The sequence below is a fragment of the Schistocerca gregaria genome, chromosome X, assembly GCF_023897955.1.
Source record: "Schistocerca gregaria isolate iqSchGreg1 chromosome X, iqSchGreg1.2, whole genome shotgun sequence".
NCBI classification, from domain to species: Eukaryota; Metazoa; Arthropoda; class Insecta; order Orthoptera; family Acrididae; genus Schistocerca; species Schistocerca gregaria.
In genome coordinates this window covers 219,818,930-219,843,375 of record NC_064931.1, presented here as the reverse complement: position 1 = coordinate 219,843,375, position 24,446 = coordinate 219,818,930, and the positions used below count along the sequence as shown (strand labels likewise).

Below are 24,446 nucleotides of genomic sequence, written 5' to 3'. Positions count from 1 at the left end.
ATGGAAATTGAAATATCAGGCCATTCAGCTAAGACATATTGAAAGTAATATTGTACCAGGGTGCAATAGTAATGTCATTATTGGCTTTCTGTCAATTAGTCAAAAATAACAACAGACATTGAGAGATCGGTAAACATTTGTTTGCCACATCTTACTTGACTGACTTGCCCTGTCTCATAGAGTGTCATATTCCAGTCCACACTGTGCTGTCTGCTATTCCCATGCAAGAGCAGTGCTGGTTACTCTTTTAGTTTTGCTGTTTCTCTTAAAACATGTATGTAAAGTTCCACTGCAGAAAGTATTTTGTTCATTACAAGAAAAAGCTAACATTTTTCACGGACACTGCATTGCATGAAACCTGTGATGAACAGTATTTGTTTGGGCTGATTCTGTCGATGCATTGGAAAAACTTAACTGGAATATCTGTTAACACACACACACACACACACACACACACACACACACACACACTTACACACACACACACACTCCCTCTCTCTCTCTTCCCTCTTCCACTGGTCTTTGTTTTCTTCCTTCATTTCTGTCCTTTTGTGGAAAATATTCGATGGATATTCAGATGACCTTTCCTGAGTAAAAAATCATTATATGTATGAAACAAACAATCACTGTAAGAAATAAAATTCATACCTTCATCAGGAAGAGATGATTGTCTTTCAACAGTAGATGCTGTCTTCAGGTTCACAGCAGAAGTCAGAGGAACTGTAAATGGTGCTGTAAGCAGGCGATACTCTGTTAGTAGATCCCATAAAGCATGCCGAACAGATGATTTTATTTTCAGTGTCAGAGATTCAATGTTAACTCTGCCTTGTTTCCATATGCGGAATTCCATAAATGCCATTTCTTCTGTAAAAATGAACAAATAAATAAATGAATAAATAAATTCATATTTGCCATCTTTCTAAAAAGTGTGAATTATATACATCAGTTACAAACTATATAAAGGAACTATATTGTCATATTCCCAAAGGAAAAAAAAATCATGTAGAATTAACAAGGCCTGTGAGGCATACATCTGAGTTTGAAATGTAAATGAAGGACGTTGAATTGGGGTCCAAAATTTGAAGTGGTTTAGTTGGATGTTTAATATAAAGATGATGTAGGTCAAATATTTTAATGGCTCCATTATTTGCTCTTATATATGCAACAGTAAGGTTAAGTTGTGATCAGTGGAGGTTGGTTCCTAGTATTATATTTATGAATGCTATTATTATTTTCAAATAGTACCTTATTCTTCGCAGCAAACTACATCGGATAGTAAATGTGTTGTGAAGTGGTTGTTAGGCCTAATTTTATAAAAGGTTGCCCACATGAAGTTCGAGGATCGACACTAGATATTAGCCACAGAGTACATTTCTGTGCAATGAATACTTTGTGCCTACTTGTGCAACTGTCCCAGAAAAGTATATCATTCTGAGCTGTGTTGGCTTACCTGAATTTCTTTTTCCACCTGCTGGCATGAACTTTTGTGCTAGTGTTCTGCGAGGTGTCACTTCAGCTATTGGTGGGCACCCATACTGGCAGGGAGAGAGATGAGTTGAAGTTGCGCAGCCTACCAGGCCAGAGGCAGAGCTTGGCAGTATGTAACTGACATTCAGCACAGCTCGCGCTATTCGTCCACGAGACTCAGAGGGCCTTAGACACGGGTTCACAGGTAGATGCCGTGTTTCTTGACTTCCGCAAGGCGTTTGACACAGTTCCCCACAGTCGTTTAATGAACAAAGTAAGAGCATACGGACTATCAGATCAATTGTGTGATTGGATTGAGGAGTTCCTAGATAACAGAACACAGCATGTCATTCTCAATGGAGAGAAGTCTTCCGAAGTAAGAGTGATTTCAGGTGTGCCGCAGGGGAGTGTCATAGGGCCGTTGCTATTCACAATATACATAAATGACCTGGTGGATGACATCAGAAGTTCACTGAGGCTTTTTGCAGATGATGCTGTGGTGTATCGAGAGGTTGCAACAATAGAAAATTGTACTGAAATGCAGGAGGATCTGCAGCGAATTGACTCATGGTGCATGGAATGGCAATTGAATCTCAATGTAGACAAGTGTAATGTGATGCAAATACATAGAAAGATAGGTCCCTTATCATTTAGCTACAAAATAGCAGGCCAGAAACTGGAGGCAGTTAATTCCATAAATTATCTGGGAGTACGCATTAGGAGTGATTTAAAATGGAATGATCATATAAAGTTGATCGTCGGTAAAGCAGATGCCAGACTGAGATTCATTGGAAGAATCCTAAGGAAATGCAATCCGACAACAAAGGAAGTAGGTTACAGTACGCTTGTTAGCCCAATGCTTGAATACTGCTCAGCAGTGTGGGATCCGCACCAGGTAGGGTTGATAGAAGAGATAGAGAAGATCCAACGGAGAGCAGCGCGCTTCGTTACAAGATCATTTAGTAATTGCGAAAGCGTTACGGAGATGACAGATAAACTCCAGTGGAAGACTCTGCAGGAGAGACGCTCAGTAGCTCGGTACGGGCTTTTGTTAAAGTTTCGAGAACATACCTTCACCGAAGAGTCAAGCAGTATATTGCTCCCTCCTACGTATATCTCGTGAAGAGACCATGAGGATAAAATCAGAGAGATTAGAGCCCACACAGAAGCATACCGACAATCCTTCTTTCCACGTACAATACGAGACTGGAATAGAAGGGAGAATCGATAGAGGTACTCAGGGTACCCTCCGCCACACACCGTCAGGTGGCTTGCGGAGTATGGATGTAGATGTAGATGTAGATGCTTTGTATGACTTGTCATGCTTGCTATTTCCTGTTCAGAAACAATTAGTGGAATAATCGACTATGTGCCTTTTGAGAGTTATTCACGTGTTGCTTATGTGACCTGTTTTCCCTGACTTCCTTGTATCACTGATGCATGACTTTAGTGGGTAAACCTTATGGCTGTTGGTTCTGTGGGCCTGCTCACCACTACATAATGGAGTGTTGCTCTGGCCTCCATTGCTCTGAGGTGGCTTACTGCCTTGTCAGTGGCTTACTGTGTAATTTTTCTGGTGTCTCACTGATGTGTACTTGATATTTGTAAAAGGTTTTTAAGTGCAGTCTACCTTTCAGGTTGTGTTGTGGGAGGGCTTGCTCATCTTACATATTGGTTTAAACACATTATTTGTTTAAACTGTCCTTATGGATATGTTAAAATGTTGCCTTTTTTTAAAAAATCCTGTATTTATTATGGTACTTACCTGTTTTTAATCAAATATGTTATAAACTATGTTTTGATATCCTGGTGTGCACCAGCTATGCATGTGTCAATGTCTTATTGACCTTAACCAGGTGCAACAGGAGATAATTAATCAACTGCTAAGTCATGTAAATGAACTGTTAATCAGTGTTAGTACCGTGGGATTAGATGAGGTATTCCTGCTACTGGGTACTTAAATAAGGGGTTAAGCAGTGTAGGTACCTCCGATTTTGACAGATATGTCCCTGACTCTTTTGCTAAATCGACTAATCCCATCAGGCATTTGTTGCAAGGTATTTCAAAAACCGTTTATTGATCAGCTGTGCCAAGCTGAGAGCATATTATGGTTGGCACTTTGAACTTCATGTCGATGCCTTACAGATCACTCACGTCATTATACTTAGTTTGCTGTAGTCATTAGTTCACAGATTGTTAAGTACTTTCTTTCGTGAGGTTCTCCAGACTCAGGCTCATCTTATGGGACCTGAGACGCTGCATAACATGAAAGAAGTTATCCCCATGTATCAAGAATGAGTTGGACCTGTCCATTACTGGCACATGCAAGCACATACTGCACCTTTACTTGAATATATTGAATATATCTAAATTGTAGTTGCTGTCTTGCAGATGACAGTTAAGGAGCACAATATCATTCTGACTATTTCGGAGGGAATGTGACCAGAAGATCATACACGTGGTTTTTGACCGTAAACCCACCACATTCAATGTTGTTTGCTAACAAACAACATGATCAGGGGAAGGAAGGCTGCGCTGATGTTTCTTCTTCTATCATTGGTGAAAACCCGCTGTCTCACATGGGCAGCCTGGTAAAGGTTGTTTTTTGGTGTACTTGAGGGTACCATTTTGTGCATGAACATCTGGTTGGGTGTCCCCCAAGACCTAATAGCTGACACCTATGGGACGGCCTCCGGTAGGGGGGGGGGGGGGGGGGGGGGCGGGGGGAGGGGCTAGAGAGGTAGCAGGCTATGTTCAAGGCTATCAAACTGTTGCATCCTAGGATGTTTCTCATTTCAATAATAAGTTTATCATTCAAACTGATGCATCCAATGTTGGGATTGTGGCAGTACTTCTCCAGGAGGACTCGGGAGAGACGCATTCCCTTGCTTATGTATCAAGAAAATTGTCTGGGTTAGAGCTCAAGCATTCAGTTTATGAGCATGAAGCCTTGGCCATGTTGTTTGTCCTTGAAACATTCAAGTTTTATCTTGAAGATGGGGAGTTTGACCTGGTGACTGACAGTCATGTCTTAATCTAGGTTTTAGCATGTCCTTTTGTCAAAGGCATTCAATTGTGTAAACCACAACATCCTTTTAAATAAATTAGAATTCTATGGTGACACGTGCAGTGCTGCAAAATGGTTAAAGTCATACCTCGCTAACAGGAAACAAAGGGTGTCAGTGCAAGGGACTAGTGAATTAAGTCATCACTCATCATCAGAATGGGAAGAAATAACATGTGGTGTCCCACAAGGATCCATCTTAGGGCCATTGCTTTTTCTTGTGTACATTAATGATCTCTCATCAGTTACACTGCCAGAAGCAGAGTTCGTTTTGTTTGCAGATGACACAAGTATTGCAATAAATAGTATGTCGAGTGTAGTTCTAGAAATATCTGCTAATGATATTTTCATGGATATTAATAAATGATTTAAAGCCAACTCACTGACATTAAACTTCGAAAAGACTCACTATATGCAACTCAGAACCTGTAAGAGCTTTCCACCCAGCATATGCATAAAGTAAGAAGAAGAGCAAATAGAAGAGGTTGACAGTCTTAAATTCCTGGGATTACAACTTGATAATAAATTCAGTTGGGAGTAGCACACCACAGAACTGCAGAAATGCCTTAACAAATCTGTATTTGCAATTCGAGTGTTAGCAGACATAGGTGACATAAAAGTGAAAAAGCTTGCATACTTTGCCTACTTTCATTCCATAATGTCATATGGTATAATATTTTGGGGTAACTCTTCAAGTCAAACAAAAGTTTTCCGAGTCCAAAAGCCTGTAATATGTATTATTTGTGGAGTAAACTCACGGACGTCTTGTAGAAACCTCTTCAAAGAACTGGGTATACTAACTACTGCCTCTCAGTATATTTACTCCTTAATGAAATTTGTCCTAAATAATATATCTCTTTTTCCGACAAACAGCTCAGTTCACACATACAATACCAGGAACAAAAATGATCTGCACAAGGACTTAAAAGCACTTACTTAAGTTCAAAACTGGGTCCACTACTCAGGAACACTCATCTTCAATAATTTGCCAGCAAACATAAAAAATTTAGTTACAAATAGAGATCAGTTTAAAAGGAGCCTGAAAGACTTACTAGTGGCCAACTCCTTCTATTCCATTGACGAATTTTTTAATAGAAACAAATGATGTGTTGTATATATTTATACTATTAGTATTGTTATTTCAGCTTAAAAAAAAAATAAAAAAGGTGACATGTTCCGCATCCACGAGGATCTCCTCAACACGGATCTATGGAACGAAAAACTAATCTAATCTAATCTAAACTAGGAGGATCAACAGGTGGGCAGTGGGCATCTCTGCCTTTTATTTTCAGGTGTGGCATATTTGAGGCTCTCAAAACTTAGTTGCTGATGCACTGAGTCATGTTTAGGAGGGTAGTGAGTCTACTTCTTAATATTCTTCTTCCTCTGGTGCCCCTGTATGTAGCATCTTAGCCAAGGTCTCCCAACTTTTAATGGACCTTAAGTCCAAGCAAGATCAGAATGCCCATTTATCCCCTATTAGGAAGCAGCTTTGGCAGGTGTCAGGTTCCAGGTTATTTGTTAAGGAAGGGCATTCTTTGTCGCCCTTACTGAGATTTCTCTTCCTCCACAGAACACCAACAGCTCTTATAAAAGGCTTTAATATGACTTTAATGTTAAAATATGTTTTTGTAAAGCCTCTGAGCCTGAAGATGGGGTATTCCCTGAAACATGTTGCTCAATAAATAATACAGTAGTAACAAATTTTGTGACTGGTAGCGGTTATTTAAATAAACTTTTTCATGAGGAGGAGAATGTTTTGGTTTCAGTGGGGGGAAGTTGAGCCATGCCAGCTTGCCTTACTTCCCCTTTTAGTTCCTCTTTTGACCTTCTGGCACAATCATTCGCACTTGTGCTCTGTGAGGTGGTGCTTCAGCTCTTGGTGAGCAGCTGTAGTGGCAAGGGCAGAGAGAGGAGTTGAAGCTGGACATCCTTCCGGACCAGATGTGGAGCTTGGCAGTGTGCAACCGGTGTTCAGCATATGCTGATTTTTGGATCATGGCATGCTTGCTACTTCCTGTTTGGAGGCAGTTGATGGGTTATTTACACATTGCTTATGTGACCTGTTCTTGCTGTCTTGCTTGTATTTCCATTGCTTGTGTTTTGACCTTGTGGCTGTTAGTCCTGTGAGCCTGCCCACCACTTTGTAATCAAGTGTTACTCTGGCCTCCATTGCTATCAGTTGGCTTACTGCCTCATTAGTGGTTTACTGTGTAATTTTGCTAATGTCTCATTAATGTGTGTTTGATATTTGTAAAAGGGCTTTTGAGTGGAGAGTAGATTTCAGGGTGTGTTATGGAAAGCTTGCTCATCTTACATTTTGGTTTAACTACCTTATTAGTTCAAACAATTTTTTTTGGATATGTTTAAAGGGTTATCTTTTTAAATTCTATATTCATTATGATCATTACCTGTTTATAATCAAGCATGTTATTGAACTATGTTTTAAGTGTCCTGGTGTGCACCAGCTATGCACGTTTGTTCATGTGTCTATAAGTTTACTGAACTCATATTATTTAAAGTAAGCTTGATGATGTGGACTTCCTGCCCACACTGCTTTCCTTCCAGTTTTCTGTTTTAAATATTCTTATTTGAGCTCAGTACCTTCAGGCACATCTGTATGTACATTTAATAAGCTCATTTTTGCTATTTATTGTATTGTTTGTTATTTCCCCATCAAAGTTCTGGTAATTTGACTCTACTAGGGGTTGGACAGAAATAATGAGGGGCCTTTCATTAGATTATTTGGGTCACACCTTCCTGTTATTGAAGGTCGATATTTCTAGGTCATGTGATTTCACTTATGTACCTTTGATACTTGTATTTATTCTTCAGGGTAAACTCATTGTGGCTTCTTGTCTTTTGTGGGAGTGCTGACCAATGTGTACTTGTGTGAGGTGGCTGCTGGAAGTGGTCTATAGTGAAGTGCAGCTTTTGTCAACTCATTGCAGCATGCCTTCGCTGTGTGTTGTAATCACCTGTGTGGTGGGTTGATTGCGGCCTCCCTTCCCGAATCTTGGCCAGCTCTCTGCAAAGATATCTAAATTGAGTTTCTTGCCTTATTCCAGCCTAAATTGGTGATCATTAAATTATTTTGGGATGTGATCATTATTTCATTTAATTAGGGAGCAGGGAGTGCCTCTTCTCCTCTTAGCAATTCTGTAACTGCCATCAGAAAAAGCTTGGGTTTTAAGGGAGAATGTTATATGCTTATGGTTTTAAAGGTTCTTATTTTACTTACTCGTAATTCTTTGTCTGCTGTCACCCAGGTTAGCCCACTAACTTATTGTAATTAATTGTGCATCCTTTTCAAATATTTCATTGTCAAGATAAACTGAATTATTCACTTGATTTCTTGTAATTGCCAGTAATTGCTTTTTGACATTAAACAAATTGGGTTTGAATAATTATTTTATATCTGTTCTGGGGACTTATCCATTTATTGTTAATGATATCTTTAAGGGCATTTCACTTGCTACTTGGTAAAACCATTGAGCACTTTAACTGCTGTTAAACTAGAACTTTTCTTAAATCTATTTCCAAGTCCTATCCTCCTGTTGTTCTGGAAGTTCTACATCTGTAACTAGATTACATTGTAACAAATTTTATTCATTGTGTTTACTGATTGTTTAAAGGTCGCTTCTTTGCCTTAAAGCAAGCTTGCAGATATGTGTGAATAAGTTGTTGTACCGATTGTTAACATTCTACTAATTGATAGTAAATGTAATTATTGTAGTTGAAGGAATGGATGATATCTAATTGGGGCCCAGCCCTTTCAAGATTACCTGGTATCCTTCTGGTTCTGTATCCTGGGGCAATCCATATGTCACATCAAAGGATGCAAGTAAGCAAAGTTAGCTAATTTTCTGATGCCTTCATTACCAAAATTGGCAGTTATACACAGAGCAAATGTTGCTACTCTCAAGTGCTAGAAAATATCTAAAATGTGTGATTTCCAATTCACATTCTGAGCATTATGCATGCCAAAGAATTTTCAACAACCTGTTTTATGTATTTCCTTTTCCCGTGTTGTATATCTATTGATGATGATATATCCTGCCTTGTAAAGAGTTGAATCCACTGTTTTTTCTAAGTTATGTGAAAGATCATTCACCAAGAGGTTGGGTTGGGTTGTTTGGGGGAAGAGACCAGACAGCGAGGTCATCGGTCTCATCGGATTAGGGAAGGACGGGGAAGGAAGTCGGCCGTGCCCTTTCAAATGAACCATCCCGGCATTTGCCTGGAGGGATTTAGGGAAATCACGGAAAACCTAAATCAGGATGGCCAGATGCGGGATTGAACCATTGTCCTCCCGAATGCGAGTCCAGTGTGGATCATCCACCAAAAACTAATCAATAATAGTTTTGAATATTTCATTTATTGTTCATTCCATTGCTGCAGCTTTGTTAGGCTTCATAATGATGCTTGCACCATTAGCACATAGCACATTTTTTTGTGTTATCAGAGTACAATGGAAAACCATTTATGTAAAGTAAGAATAGGAGTAGTCCCAGAATTGAATCCTTTGAAATATCAGTAGTCATTCATACCCACTCAGAAGATAAGTAATCATGAGTGCTGCATAAGTTACTTAACATGATCCTTTGCTTCCTGTCAGTTAAACATGGAGTGAGTCACTTTGTCATTATACCTTTAAATGTATTCAAAACAATTTTGCGATTTGCAGAGTCAAATGGCTTACCCAGATCACAAATAATGCCAGCAGGTGAAAGAGGGACAGAATTGATAGAGGAGACTGCAAAGAAGAGGGTGAAGGTGCAGGATCCTAAAATCCCACCAGGCTCAACCTCCACTCACACCTAACTCACACCCAGTTCCATCACTGCCACATAACCCCAACCTCAATCATTCTGCACCCACACCCCCTTCCCTGTAGTCTCTCTCTTCTTCTGGTCTATCTCCTCCTACCAATCCATTTCTCCACATCATCATGCACTGTAAACAACTTCCACGGTCTGCAGCCAAAACCAGCTCACCAGTATCACATTCCTACCCCACATACCTGCTCCTCCCTCTCCTTTCCACCTGCCTTCCACCCTTCCCCATCGTCTCCCACTCTTCACCTCCTCTCTACCCTCCCACACCCCATCAGATACAGCCCCTCACTCCATCGAGAAGCAGTGCTGGCACAATATAGTCAACTGGGACAAAGGAGGCAGGCGTGTGTGTGTGTGTGTGTGTGTGTGTGTGTGTGTGTGTGTGTGTGTGTGTGTGTGTGTTAAATAATTTGTATTCCAAGGGCTTTCCAGTACTATATTGTAACTCCACGGTTATAATCACATAACTTTCTCATGTGGGGCCATTGCTAGATAGCAAACAACAAACAGCTGTAATCCCAGAGTATCACTGAGTATTTAGTATGCCACAACAACTACAAGATTCACATAATCCAGAAAACTACTTACTGGACAAAAAATGTGTTTCCTTTCTTTGGCAGAATCTAAGAGTTTGCTTTGCTTTCTTTCTTTCTTCTTTCATTTCTGGGTCATAATGATGTCTTCAACTTTTGTTTGTTAAGATAGGATGGCTCCAAAAGTATGAGGGGAAGTCACAAAGTAAAGTTATGCACTATAGTTATAATAGGGGTAGGGATGGGGGTGGGGTGAACTGACACTACTGAAACCTGGCTTCATCCCATAGTGTAATAATGATGTGCTGTGTGACATTATACATGCACTAACAATAACAGAACAGAAAACTGACTTTTTTAAAATCTCTATTTTTCTGGGATTTATGCAGTGGTAACAGACTGATCTGTACAACAGCCTGAAGTATAGCCTTGGTTGAAAGGTGACAGTTTGGCTGTGATGTGATTCACTGAACTGTATCATAGCCTGAGACCTAGTTATGTTGAATAGTGACAGTTTGGTTGTCACTTGGCATAGCAGTATTGCAAGCTTCAGTTAATTCTAAAAATGATGTATATCAAAATGTGCTAAGGAATCAAAAGTGCAGTACTGCAGTGATAATGCCTCCCTCCACACAATATAAGGTGCCATGACCAGTAATACAAGTTTCCAAAAAGATCTCTCTCTCTCTCTCTCTCTCTCTCTCTCTCTCTCTCTCTCTCTCTCTCACTCACTCACACACTCACACACACACACACACACACACACACACACACACACACACAATTTATCATTGCAGGCAGTGCAGTAAAGGACCGTAAGCATGGTAACAAGCAAACCTGAATCATCAGAATTCTCTTCATAGCTGGGTAACACACATGTCAGTGAATCAAAGTCTTCAGGATTTACTTCTTGACTGTATGCATCTCTTGATGGTTTTGGGTACCTTGAATGATGTAAGAGAAAACCAGAATGGTCTACCACTGCTATTGCAATACATGCAATTCCCTTATTTCCAGATGCAGGGCTCTGGTTGTATAGGAATATATCAGTTTCAGGTACTCGTTTCTCTGATGTTTCTGCCTGCGAGTAATCCTAGAAATGAGAAAGAAATGACAACAATACCAGAAATTTCAGTGTTTTGAAATTTCATATTTCAATAACTAATTTGTAGAATTACATTAAACAAAATACCTGAAAATGGTATTCAGGGCGTGGATCTGTGTACTTTGGAGTGTACAAAAACTGCAGTATATTCTGGCGTAGATAGTACTCCAATGCCTGAATATGTTCCAGTGCATGTTTTGGTACACTAAACTGTAAAATCAAAGTCATTTTGTTAGTCATATAATAAAGGTACATTACTCTATATTCTACAATGTGGAGTACATGAACTCTGAAGGTAAACATAAATACACACAAGTATTACATTTATTATAACTGCTGATAATTCATCTAAAGAATAGTGCTATGTCCTCCTATCCTTCAATCATACAGGCTAGTATGAAATATCTTCCAGATTTTTTTAAATATCACATTTTCATAATCCTGGTTTACAACCTTGGTTTTGGAACATGGAATTAGTACAGTTCTGAACTACAGTCTAATGCTCATAAAACAAAAAGACCAAGGATGCAAACACTGGCCATGAAAGTCTGCATTGTTTGTTAATATAGTTAGATTCATCTATGACTCCTCAGTACATTCTGATGAAATTAAATGTATGATTACTGTACAGTTAGGCAAAACTGAATACAATCAAGAACCAGATTGTGTACCTTCACTATTGATTCTGGATATTTATAGGGTTTTTGTATAAAATGCACATCTTCAGGCGTAAGTTTGCACATTGGATTCCTTGCTAGCATCACAGAAAGAACTTCCAATATTGCATCATCTAAACGGTTTTGAAGAACTTGGATGAGTTCTTCTTTTATTTCTGGACCTGAAGAGAAACAATGCAAAAAGGAAAGCAACACCAAATAATTCAAGCTCCAAAATTACATTACAACAATTGCAAAAAAAGGAGACACTCACAATTAAACATATTTACTAATGCAGAAAAAGCACGAAACAAATCATGTCCACAGTTATGTTTACCTCATACAACAGCCAAAGATGTGTGTGGTTATTTCTTTTGTACACAGCACTTCCTTTTTGGCTGTTATTTACAATGAAGCGGTATCAGTGGTAGCATAAGTCTAAATATCTAGCTTTATATGAACACAAATAATATTCACTCACATACAGAATCATTTATCAATGTTTATGTTGTGTTATCATAGTTTTTAGACACAAACTAGAGTCCCTAGTTGCATTAAAATTTTATAGTACCTGCATGAATTGTCTTTATGATACCAAAGGCTACACAGAGCAAGGTATTATAAGCTTACTGGACAGAATATAATGTTCATGTTTGAGAAAGCAAACTAGCGCAATACAACAGCATATGTTTGCAATCATATTGTACCTGTATTACATTTTGAAGACTTAAAAGCTTAATACAAAAAGAAACAGATGACAACTGCATTTATAAAAGTCACTATCAACTTGTTCAATTCATCACGAGAAAGGATGACAGCCAAAAACAGTTGCAGCCATGTTTAAAATCTTGTTCAATTCATATAATTACATAATGAAATATTTTATACCAAAAATTATTGGAAGATGTTTCAGAGCCACCGGACTATGCACACTGATTCAATGATAGATTTAGAAAGCAATATTAGAAAGTATGAGGGAGTCTCAATTCATTTCAAAGATGTCTTAGTCAAGAAGGGGGATAAGATGCAAAATGAAACTGTGTGCTGGAGCAGGACTCTAACATGGAACCTCTGCCTTTCGCAAGCAAGTGCTCTATGACCTGAGCTACGGAGGCATAACTCACAACTCACCCACATAACTTTACTTCTGCCATTACCTCATCTCCTACCTTCTAAGTTTCAAATCAGTGCACACTCCATGGCACAGTGAAAATTCATTATGGAAAACTGTTGCAGTGATGGTACCCCAAAAATGAATAGTTGCAGCAGATGCAAACAGATATTGCTACAATAACCCAAAACTGTTAGCAAATAAAACAGAAACTGCTGGCTATATCACACTGTCATGCATAAAAATCATTACAAAAGGAATCTCACACAAAAAGGTGTGAAAACATTTAAGTACTTCCGGAATTAATAACGAGATAAAGAAAGAGTAATCAGGAAAAGAAATTCCGTCTCACATTAAATTCTGCTGCTATGCAATTGCATAAGTAAACAAACCACACTGTATTAACCTAACACTGTAATCATAATACCAAGAAGTGGAAGGATACACAGAGTATTCAGTGCCATTTCTGATATGAACTGTGGTTATACAGATAAAACGCTCTGCTAACTCTATCTACACAAACCTAAAAAACAGTTTTCATCTCTTAACTTTTCAATGAAAAATGTGCATGGAAAATTTGTATAAAATCAGCATTGAAAGGAAACAGAAATGCACAAGACAGTGTCAATGAACACATAAGTAACAAAATGAGACACTGTATTACAAAATATCTATGGAATGGAAAGAAAATTACAGCACAAGTATTTACATGTGTGAAATATTGTAAATGCCACACAGCAGAGCTAGTCAGTCACAGATCTATACCACTTCAAAAACAATTTTGGTTTTGTAATGAGTAACAAACCACAGCTCTCTCTCTCTCTCTCTCTCTCTCTCTCTGTGTGTGTGTGTGTGTGTGTGTGTGTGTGTGTGTGTGTGTGTGTGTGTGTGTGTAGGAGGAGGAGGACACACACACACACACACACACACACACACACACACACACAGAGAGAGAGAGAGAGAGAGAGAGAGAGAGAGAGAGCTGTGTGTGTGTAGGAGGAGGAGGACACACACACACACACACACACACACACACACACACACACACACGCACGCAATACTGCCTTGCTCTACTGAGATTCAGTGCGAGTGCGATGACATAAATGACTTTAGAAATTTCACAGCCAACTTAAGGATGTGATGATAATCTAACTCAGCTAAACATGAACCAAAATCTGTTTAATCTATGACACACTCATGTAACATTTAAATCTATTAAACTACCAACAAATATGCCTCAGGTTATTTAGCACTGATTTAGCATGTTTTTATACCATACAGTCAAATGAAATAACTACCTGCTTCAGAAATACCATGGACTTTTAAAAATATAACATCATCAGGCTTCACAGCAGGTGGTTGTGGTGTGGCACAGGCTACTACACCATCATTGGAGCCAGAACCATTAGGCACAGCAGGTGCATCTCTTTCCCCAAATGATTTTCTCCTAGCTAGTTCCTCTGCCTGTTTTTGGAATGGAGGGAAAATTATGTGTATTACTGATCATAAATTCTACTAACTTTATATTCACAAGTGATCAAGTGGTGCTACAATCTTGAATATAACTCACTTGACTACTGAGACCATCTTCTGAAACGAAACTGGGCTGCTTTCTGGTTGAAATGTTTAATGAGGTCAATGATGAGCTTCTTGATACAGGCCCAGGTGAATTATCATCAGTGTCTGATTTAGGAGGTCCAGTGAGACCAAGCTTGCAAGATAAATGCACATTTTCATGTAACCTATAAAAAGAATATTTTTAAAAGTCATTGTAAATGTATATAGCTATTATTACTGATGTCATCAGATATATAAAATAGGCAATAGATTAGAAAGAGGATAACAAGTTATACAAAATGCAATTAATTTCAATGTGTTTATAGAAATATACTGAATTATAATACCATCTAGATCAACATACATAGACAAAGTCATTTGAGATGGACTTTCACATAACTATGTTTCCATCACTACACATATTACATAGACAAGACCAACATTTTTTTATGCCCAAACCAGGTATGTCCCTCACTGCAGTGGGGACATACTAGAAAAAAGCTTTCAGTAGTCCTCATATGACTTCTGAGGGAATAGAAAAATTTTATACATGAATTTCAGTTGCAATATATCATGATAGATTAATTACAAAATCATTTTGTTCAGCTGACTTTCAACTTGAGAAAAAGTATGAAACAACAGGGAGCATCGAGTAATGTCCCCAGCCCCACACCCATCAAATTTCATACTCATTTATACAGCTGAGAACAGGGTAACCTGACAGATAAAGTACAATATGCAGAGTACACAATGACGTTTTGCCATCTAACAGTCTCAGAGACAATCATGGAAATGAACTGAAGAGCAGACAGCAAACACTGACCAATACAAGCAAGTTTCACAGGAGCATACACATAGTACACGGTGTCTGGAAGGAGAAAGGGGCTAATTCACCAAAAACTGAGTCATTGAGCCTTCAACAGGAATAAACAAGACTGAGACTTTTTGTTTGAATGTGTGGTCTCTGTTCCTTCAAAAGAACAGACATCACACAGATCCCACGGATGTGAAACATAACATCTAAATTGAAGGGCTGCAGCTGACAGTAGAATCCCCCCTTCAATTTACATACAAGGCTGAGACAGTTGCAAGCTTTTGTGTGTGAAAGGGTGACTGAAAGCTGAGAAAGAGAGGTAGCAGGTACACAGGACGAGAATCTGGCTCCACAGAGAGGACATAGGCTGCACACAGTGACATGGAGGAGTGGGCTGGGAGGTGGAAATGGAAAACAGCAAGAGGGAGACAGTGGAGAGAGGGTATGACTACAAGGGTGGAGGTGGGTGTGGGTATGGACATGGGACAACAGATTAGCAGAGATTGATGCCAGAAGGATTACATGTTGGTGTGATTAGATTTTGGTGGTCGCAGACCACTGGGCATGTGACATATACAAAATTATTCCTATTTACCAGAAGGGTAACAAGACTTAGGCACAGAGCTAAATGCTTACATGACTAACACGACACGGTTTCAGACTTCTAGAATATATATGCTGCTCAAATGAAATGACTTTCAAGAGTTATATTTCAGCGCCAGTACACATTTTAAAAGCAATAAGCATGTGAAACTCTTCTTAGTCAAGAAACGCCGAAGAGTATATGACCTATTTTGAAGCCTCTTAATGCAGTTCTGTACTACAGCAGATTTCATAAGACATGTAAATGCACAAGGGCTGCTATTCAGGTAGAAGTCAATATGTAGTGTCAGTTGAAGACTCGTCATCATCATCATCCATTTGTCACCCACTGCTGGATGCAGGACTCCCCCAGTCATTTCCATTGATTAATATCTTCAGCTTCTCACATTAAAATTTGCCTTGCCTGTTGCTTCACACTGTTAATCAATCTTGCATTAAGTCATCCTCTAGGGCTTCTCTTAACACGAGGACTCCTACACAGAATTTCTTTATTCATCCTTCTCCCAACATTCAACTCATTATTTGCCCCATTTATCTCCATTTCAGTTTCTTAACAGTAAATATTATGTCATCAACTTCAGAGTTTTCTCCTAACCATTTGTTGTTTTTCTGTCCCTTCTTTCTAAGCCCAAGGATTGTTTTAGGAGAATTCAATATGAATTTCAAAATGAAGATTATCAGAAGAAAATATAATAGCAGGTGTGCCTGACAAACATGTGACTGCATCCCTCCTCTTTCACAAAATATATAAAAGAGCTGATTGAAAATGTCACCAGCTATTATGTTCATACATGGTTACTGCTACTGTCAATAATAGGTATAGTGTCCCACACAAACTGTCAAAAATATCAATAGCTGGCCTTGAGTCAGAACAGTGCTAGTTGTGGTGAGTGCCAGCTTTCTTCAAATGTAAGTATAGTAATACATGTAAGTAGATGTAAATAAATTCTGCCCTGTTTGGCTTCAGCATTAGGTGTAATACAGTGGAGTCAGTGATGCTGTTTAAACATCTCAGTGTAGTCATCAGGATTTTATGTACATCACATAAATGTTAATGTGGATAAAGCTAATGCCAACCCACAATTAATTAACATGGTTCTGTGAAGTGGTAGCTTCTCTGCAGAGGAAGCAACATCCCAGAAACCCAGGCAACCCGCCCTCCGGTACAATTTACTTGTATGGACAGTGTATCATGTTGGACTGCCTGGAGCAACTCAAAGAAGAACTATGGTAGATTCATATGGATGGTACTAAAAATTTATAAAGAGGTTCACAAACTCCAATTGGACAACAAATACAAAGTTCAGTGTGTAGCTCTTAAAATTTTTGATATAGCACTAGCTTAGCTAGACAAGGATAAGCAAGCAAAAAGTGATATACTTATTAAAAAGTGTTTAATAAGAGGGTTATCTGGATAACAAAGTCACAAAGCATAGAAGATCTAATTGAAGTAATATATTTTTTGCTTTAAATTAAGGTATGTTTAGTCATGTTTCCACCTAATTTCCACAGACTGCACCTGCACTCTCAGATAACTTTGTGACTATCACTTAAACATTATTGTTCTCTAGAACAGTATTAATGTTTTTAATAGTATATTTCCTCCCCCCCATGAACCATAGACCTTGCCATTGGTGGGGAGGCTTGCGTGCCTCAACGATACAGATAGCTGTACCATAGGTGCAACAATAATGGAGGGGTATCTGTTGAGAGGCCAGACAAACGTGTGGTTCCTGAAGAGGGGCAGCAGCCTTTTCAGTAGTTGCAGGGGCAACAGTCTGGATGATTGACTGATCTGGCCTTGTAACACTAACCAAAACAGCCTTGCTGTGCTGGTACTGCGAATGGCTGAAAGCACGGGGAAATTACGGCCATAATTTTTCCCGAGGGCATGCAGCTTTATTGTATGGTAAATGATGATGGCATCCTCTTGGGTAAAATAGTCCCCCATTCGGATCTCCGGGCGGGGACTACTCACAAGAGGACGTCGTTGTCAGGAGAAAGAAAACTGGCGTTCTACGGATCGGAGAGTGGAATGTCAGATCCCTTAACCGGGCAGTTTAAAAAGGGAAATGGATAGGTTAAAGATAGATATAGTGGGAATTAGTGAAGTTCGGTGGCAGGAGGAACAAGACTTTTGGTCAGGTGAATACAGGGTTATAAATACAAAATCAAATAGGGGTAATACAGGAGTAGGTTTAATAATGAATAAAAAAACAGGAGTGCGGGTAAGCTACTACAAACAGCATAGTGAACGACTTGTTGTGGCCAAGACAGACACAAAACCCACACCTACTACAGTAGTACAAGTTTATATGCTAACTATCTCTGCAGATGATGAAGAAATGTATGATGAAATAAAAGAAATTATTCAAGTAGTGAAGGGAAACGAAAATTTAATTGTCATGGGTGACTGAATTCGAGAGTAGGAAATGGAAAGGAAGGAAACGTAGAATTTTCACAGAGCATAACTTAATCAAAGCTAACATTTGTTTCAAGAATCACAAAAGAAGGTTGTATACATGGAAGAAGCCTGGAGATACTGACAGGCTTTAGATAGATTATATAATAGTAAGACAGAGATTTAGGAACCAGGTTTTAAATTGTAGGACATTTCCAGGGATGGATGTGGACTCTGACCACAATCTATTGGTTATGAGCTATAGATTAAAACTGAAGAAACTGCAAAAAGGTGCATTTAAGGAGATGGGACCTGGATAAACTGACTAAACCAGAGGTAGTACAGAGTTTTAGGGAAAGCATTAGGGAACAATTGACAGCAATGGGGGAAAGAAATACATAAGAAGAAGAATGGATAGCTTTGAGGGATGAAGTAGTGAAGGCAGCAGAGGATCAAGTAGGAAAAAGGACGAGGGCTAGTAGAAATTCGTGGGTAACATAAGAAATATTGAATTTAATTTATGAAAGGAGAAAATACAAAATTCCAGTAAATGAAGCAGGCAAAATGAATACAAATGTCTCAAAAATGAGATCGACAGGAAGTGCAAAATGGCTAAGCAGGGATGGCTAGAGGACAAATGTAAGGATGTAGAGGCTTATCTCACTAGGGGTCAGATAGATAATGCCTACAGGAAAATTAAAGAGACCTTTGGAGAAAAGAGAACCACTTGTATGAATATCAAGAGCTCAGATGGAAACCCAGTTCTAAGCAAAGAAGGGAAAGCAGAAAGGTGGAAGGAGTATATAGAGGGTCTAGACAAGGGCGATGTACCTGAGGACAATATTATGGGAATGGCAGAGGAAGTAGATGAAGATGAACCTAGAAGATACGATACTGCGTGAAGAGTTTGACAGAGCACTGAAAGACCTGAGTCAAAACAAGGCCCCTGGAGTAGACAATATTCCATTAGAACTACTGACAGCCTTGGGAGAGCCAAAACTCTACCATCTGGTGAGCAAAATGTATGAGACAGGCAAAATACCCTCAGATTTCAAGAAGAATATAATAATTCCAATCCCAAAGAAAGCAGGTGTTGACAGATGTGAAAATTACCAAACTATCAGTTTAATAAGTCATGGCTGCAAAATACTAACGCGAATTCTTTACAGACGAATGGAAAAGCTGGTAGAAGCCGACCTCAGGGAAGATCAGTTTGGGTTCCATATAAATATTGGAACACGTGAGGCAATACTGACCCTACGGCATATCTTAGAAGCTAGATTAAGAAAAGGCAAACCTATGTTTCCAGCATTTGTAGACTTAGAGAAAGCTTTTGACAATGTTGACTGGAATACTATCTTTCAAATTCTGAAGGTGGCAGGGGTAAAATACAGGGAGCGAAAGGCTATTAACAATTTGTACAGAAACCAGATGGCAATTATAAGAGTCGAGGGACATGAAAGAGAAAGCAGTGGTTGGGAATGGATTGAGACAGGGCTGTAGCCTCTCCCTGATGTTATTCAATCTGTATATAGAGACATGAAAGAGAAAGCAGTGGTTGGGAATGAATTGAGACAGGGCTGTAGCCTCTCCCTGATGTTATTCAATATATATTGAGCAAGCAGTTAATGAAACAAAAGAAAAATTCGGAGTAGGTATTAAAATCCATGGAGAAGAAATAAAAACTACGAGGTGCACTGATGACATTGTAATTCTGTCAAAGACAGCAAAGGACTTGGAACAGCAGTTGAAGGGAATGGACAGTGTCTTGAAAGGAGGGTATAAGATGAACATCAACAAAAGCAAAACAAGGATAATGGAATGTAGTCGAATTAAGTCAGGTGATGCTGAGGGAATTAGATTAGGAAATGAGACACTTAAAGTAGTAAAGGAGTTTTGCTATTTGGGGAGCAAAATAACTGATGATGGTCAAAGTAGAGAGAATATAAAATGTCGACTGGCAATGGCAAGGAAAGCGTTTCTGAAGAAGAGAAATTTGTTAACATCGAGTATAGATTTAAATGTCAGGAAGTCGTTTCTGAAAGTATTTGTATGGAGTGTAGCCATGTATGGAAGTGAAACATGGGCAATAAATAGTTTGGACAAGAAGAGAATGTGGTGCTACAGAAGAATGCTGAAGATTAGGTGGGTAGATCACATAACTCATGAGGAGGTATTGAATAGAATTGGGGAGAAGAGGAGTTTGTGGCACAACTTGACTAGAAAAAGGGATCGGTTGGTAGGACATGTTCTGAGGCATCAAGGAATCACCAATTTAGTATTGGAGTGCAGCGTGGAGGGAGGACAAGAGATGAATACATTAAGCAGATTCAGAAGGATGTAGGCTGCAGTACGTACTGGGAGATGAAGCGGCTTGCACAGGATAGAGTAGCATGAAGAGCTGCATCAAACCAGTCTCAGGACTGAAGAACACAACAACAACAGAATAGTATTTCCATCCAATACTCCTCTCACTTCTGAAAGAAGCAAAGACTAGTTGTGTGGGATATGAAAGGTAGAGGGAAGACATCACAACTGCCCACTTGAATGGCCATAACATCTTCTGTGTGTCATGAGTTTTGGGAATATGGAAACGAAATATTTCTTCTTATCTGTCATTCGGAGCTTCTGTAGTGTCAGATTAAGTTCCAATCACAGTCTGAACCACAGTCCACTCACTCTTAGCACTGTGCGATGTGTGAGACCAATCACATCATGTATTGTTCTGTAAATTCCTCCAAAAAGTTTGATGGCAGACCTAAATTATTTCTATTCACAGTTGCACAGATACTATCATGCTAATTAAGGCTCACCAACCTCACTTTGACCTCCCAGACAGAATTAAAATATTCACTTCAGTTAATAGTATCTCCTCCAAACACAAAACACAAGGTGCAAGAAAGGAGCCTCCCCAAAGATTGCGATGCTTGTGATCAGGACAATAAAAGCAATTGGGAATACTCTGGGAAATGTCAGTGCATGATGACTAGCACTTTCATAACAGAAACATCCATACTGGAGCCTATTTCAGGTCACAGTTAACGACTATTAACATAGAAGGAATAACACTAGCCAAAGAAAAACTGCTGCAAGAAGTGTGCAGTCTACACCAGCGCCATATACTGTGCATACAGGAAACACATGCACAGACCGAAAATAGATGGAATGTGTCTCACCACTGAAATACCACATGATAAATATGGAAGTGCTATCTTTGTTCACCCAGGTATCCAGACTGTATCCACAGTAATCATGGAGCAAAACAGCATTGAAATTCTCACTCTAGAAACAGCTAATTGCACCATTTCATGCCTTTATAAACCACCTGGTGATGAATTTACTGTTAACAAACTATCAAATTTTCAAAATAAACATGTGCAGTTTGTGATCAGCAATTCCAACAGCCATAGCACTGTTAGGGGCTGTGATCATGAAGATGAGAATGGGACAGCAGTACAAGAATGGGCAGAATTGAGCCACCTGAACTTAATCCATGGCGCAAAACTACCAAGATCTTTCAACAGTGGCATGGGGAGGAAAGCTTACAATCTTGACCTCATATTTGCCAGCAGCAATACCAGCCAACAATGTGTAAAATCTATATGTTCCACAATATCCAACTCACAGCTTAGACCAATGACATGCCCGTTATTTGCTCCCATTAGACCTCCTCAGAAACCATATTTCTGGAGGTGTTTTAATTTTAAAAAGGCAGGCTAGTCCACATTTGCAGAATTATTTGATGTCAAAGTATCCACTATGACACCTTTACCATGGCTCTAAAGTGCCTCTCTCTTGCAGCTGTTAAACATCTTATAACCCTGGGCTTACGTCACACTAACCCCCCCCCCCCCCCCCCCCTTACTCGCAGAATAAAGCAACTTATTTGAAGAAAATCCTTTCAGAGAAGTGACCATGGAAGTAGGGAAAAATCTCATTTCCTCGATAAGGCAGACACAATGGAATAAATGAATACAAACTATAGAAAATTTGGATCTGAAAATAGACAGCCATAAAGCTTGGAGTCTTCTGAGATACCTAAGCAATGATCTAAGACTGTTGCAGCTAATAGTACCACTGCCAATCAAACAGCACATCAGTTACTGCTGAAGGCAAACCACAAATCACACAAACCAAAACTGCAAAGGAAAGAGCATGAGGAGAGAAGTGACCTCACAACATCATTCAGCATGGAAGAATTAGAAAGGGCTATCAAACAGAGCAAAAATAGAAAATCTCCTGGAGTGGATGATATACAAACTGAGCAAATTAAACACTTTGGGTTAACAACAAAGAAATGGATTTTCCAACTTTTCAACAATTGCATGAGCAGAAGCCAAATCCCAAAGATATGGAGGAAGAGCCACATTATCACTTTGCTGAAACCTGGAAAAGAAGGAAATAATTCAAAAAATTTTAGACCAGGTGCACTATATGTCACTTTTATAAATTGCTGGAAAGATTGATTCTAAATCACCTATTATCTATAATTGACACTTTACTTATACCTCAGCAACCTGGATTTTGACTGGGCACAAGCTGAAAGGACAGCTGCAAAATCTCACACAGTTTAAAGAAGATGGATTTGAAGCTCAGAAGGTGTCAGAAGTGGTATTTGCTGACTTCCCAGCAGCATATGACACTGTCAGTCAACTACTTTTAGCAAAGAACTGCATCTATATAAATGACCTGGGTGACAATCTGAGCAGTTCTCTTAGGTTGTTCGCAGATGATGCTGTAATGTACCGTCTAGTAAGGTCATCCGAAGACCAGTATCAGATTGCTGTATGGTGTGGCAGGTGGCAGGTGGCAGTTGACGCTAAATAACGAAAAGTGTGAGGTGATCCACATGAGTTCCAAAACAAATCCGTTGGAATTCGATTACTCGATAAATAGTTAAATTCTCAAGGCTGTCAATTCAACTAAGTACCTGGGTGTTAAAATTACGAACAACTTCAGTTGGAAAGACCACATAGATAATATTGTGGGGAAGGCAAGCCAAAGGTTGCGTTTCATTGGCAGGACACTTAGAAGATGCAACAAGTCCACTAAAGAGACAGCTTACACTACACTCGTTCGTCCTCTGTTAGAATATTGCTGCACGGTGTGGGATCCTTAACAGATGGGATTGACGGAGGACATCAAAAGGTGCAAAAAAGGGCAGCTCGTTTTGTATTATCACGTAATAGGGGAGAGAGTGTGGCAGATATGATACGCGAATTGGGATGGAAGTCATTACAGCAAAGACGTTTCTCGTCGCGGCGAGATCTTTTTACGAAATTTCAGTCACCAACTGTCTCTTCCGAGTGCGAAAATATTTTGTTGAGCCCAACCTACATAGGTAGGAATGATTATCAAAATAAAATAAGAGAAATCAGAGCTCGAACAGAAAGGTTTAGGTGTTCGTTTTTCCCGCTCGCTGTTCGGGAGTGGAATAGTAGAGAGATAGTATGATTGTGGTTTGATGAACCCTCTGCCAAACACTTAAATGTGAATTGCAGAGTAATCATGTAGATGTAGATGAACCTGACCAAGGATTTTAGCCTACCTAGGCTAACTGCCACTCTCTTGCAGAATTGTTAGTTCTTCATTGACTTCCAAGATCAGCACAGCCAATGGAGAGTACAAAAAAATGGCATCCTGCAGGGAAGTGTGCTGGTTGCAATTCTGTTCAAGATGTACACAAATCACCAAACCATAGAACGCAACAAGAGGAGCTTCTTGTATGCCCATGACCTTGTTCAGGCCACCCAGTACACAGATTTTGAATCAGTAGCAAACACCCTCACGATTGCAATTAAACAACTTTCCAGATAATACAACACAAATCAACTTAAACCAAATTCCCGAAAGACAAAAATGGGTGCTTTTCATTTGAGAAAAGGGGGAAGTAGTCAGAAATTAAAGATATTATGGTCAGATTGTGAGACCCAAACTACACTCCTGGAAATTGAAATAAGAACACCGTGAATTCATTGTCCCAGGAAGGGGAAACTTTATTGACACATTCCTGGGGTCAGATACATCACATGATCACACTGACAGAACCACAGGCACATAGACACAGGCACCAGAGCATGCACAATGTCAGCACTAGTACAGTGTATATCCACCTTTCGCAGCAATGCAGGCTGCTATTCTCCCATGGAGACGATCGTAGAGATGCTGGACGTAGTCCTGTGGAACGGCTTGCCATGCCATTTCCACCTGGCGCCTCAATTGGAGCAGCGTTAGTGCTGGACGCGCAGACCGCGTGAGACGACGCTTCATCCAGTCCCAAACATGCTCAATGGGAGA

General features: G+C 39.4%; 1 protein-coding gene across 3 annotated transcripts in view; it reads right to left on the bottom strand.

Moving 5' to 3' along the window:
• LOC126297774 (KICSTOR complex protein SZT2-like) overlaps positions 1-24,446 on the bottom strand; it is a 710,838-nt gene that overhangs the window by 171,790 nt on the left and 514,602 nt on the right. For 2 of the 3 annotated variants that reach the window (XM_049988949.1, XM_049988951.1), the window contains exons 37-42: positions 14,345-14,516; positions 14,073-14,238; positions 11,679-11,845; positions 11,095-11,217; positions 10,740-10,995; positions 649-864 (exon numbers count right to left, since the gene is read on the bottom strand). In XM_049988949.1, coding sequence (XP_049844906.1) covers positions 649-864; positions 10,740-10,995; positions 11,095-11,217; positions 11,679-11,845; positions 14,073-14,238; positions 14,345-14,516 — 1,100 coding nt within the window. The remainder of the gene's footprint in view (positions 1-648; positions 865-10,739; positions 10,996-11,094; positions 11,218-11,678; positions 11,846-14,072; positions 14,239-14,344; positions 14,517-24,446) is intronic. The other variant, XM_049988950.1, reaches the window with a different exon arrangement.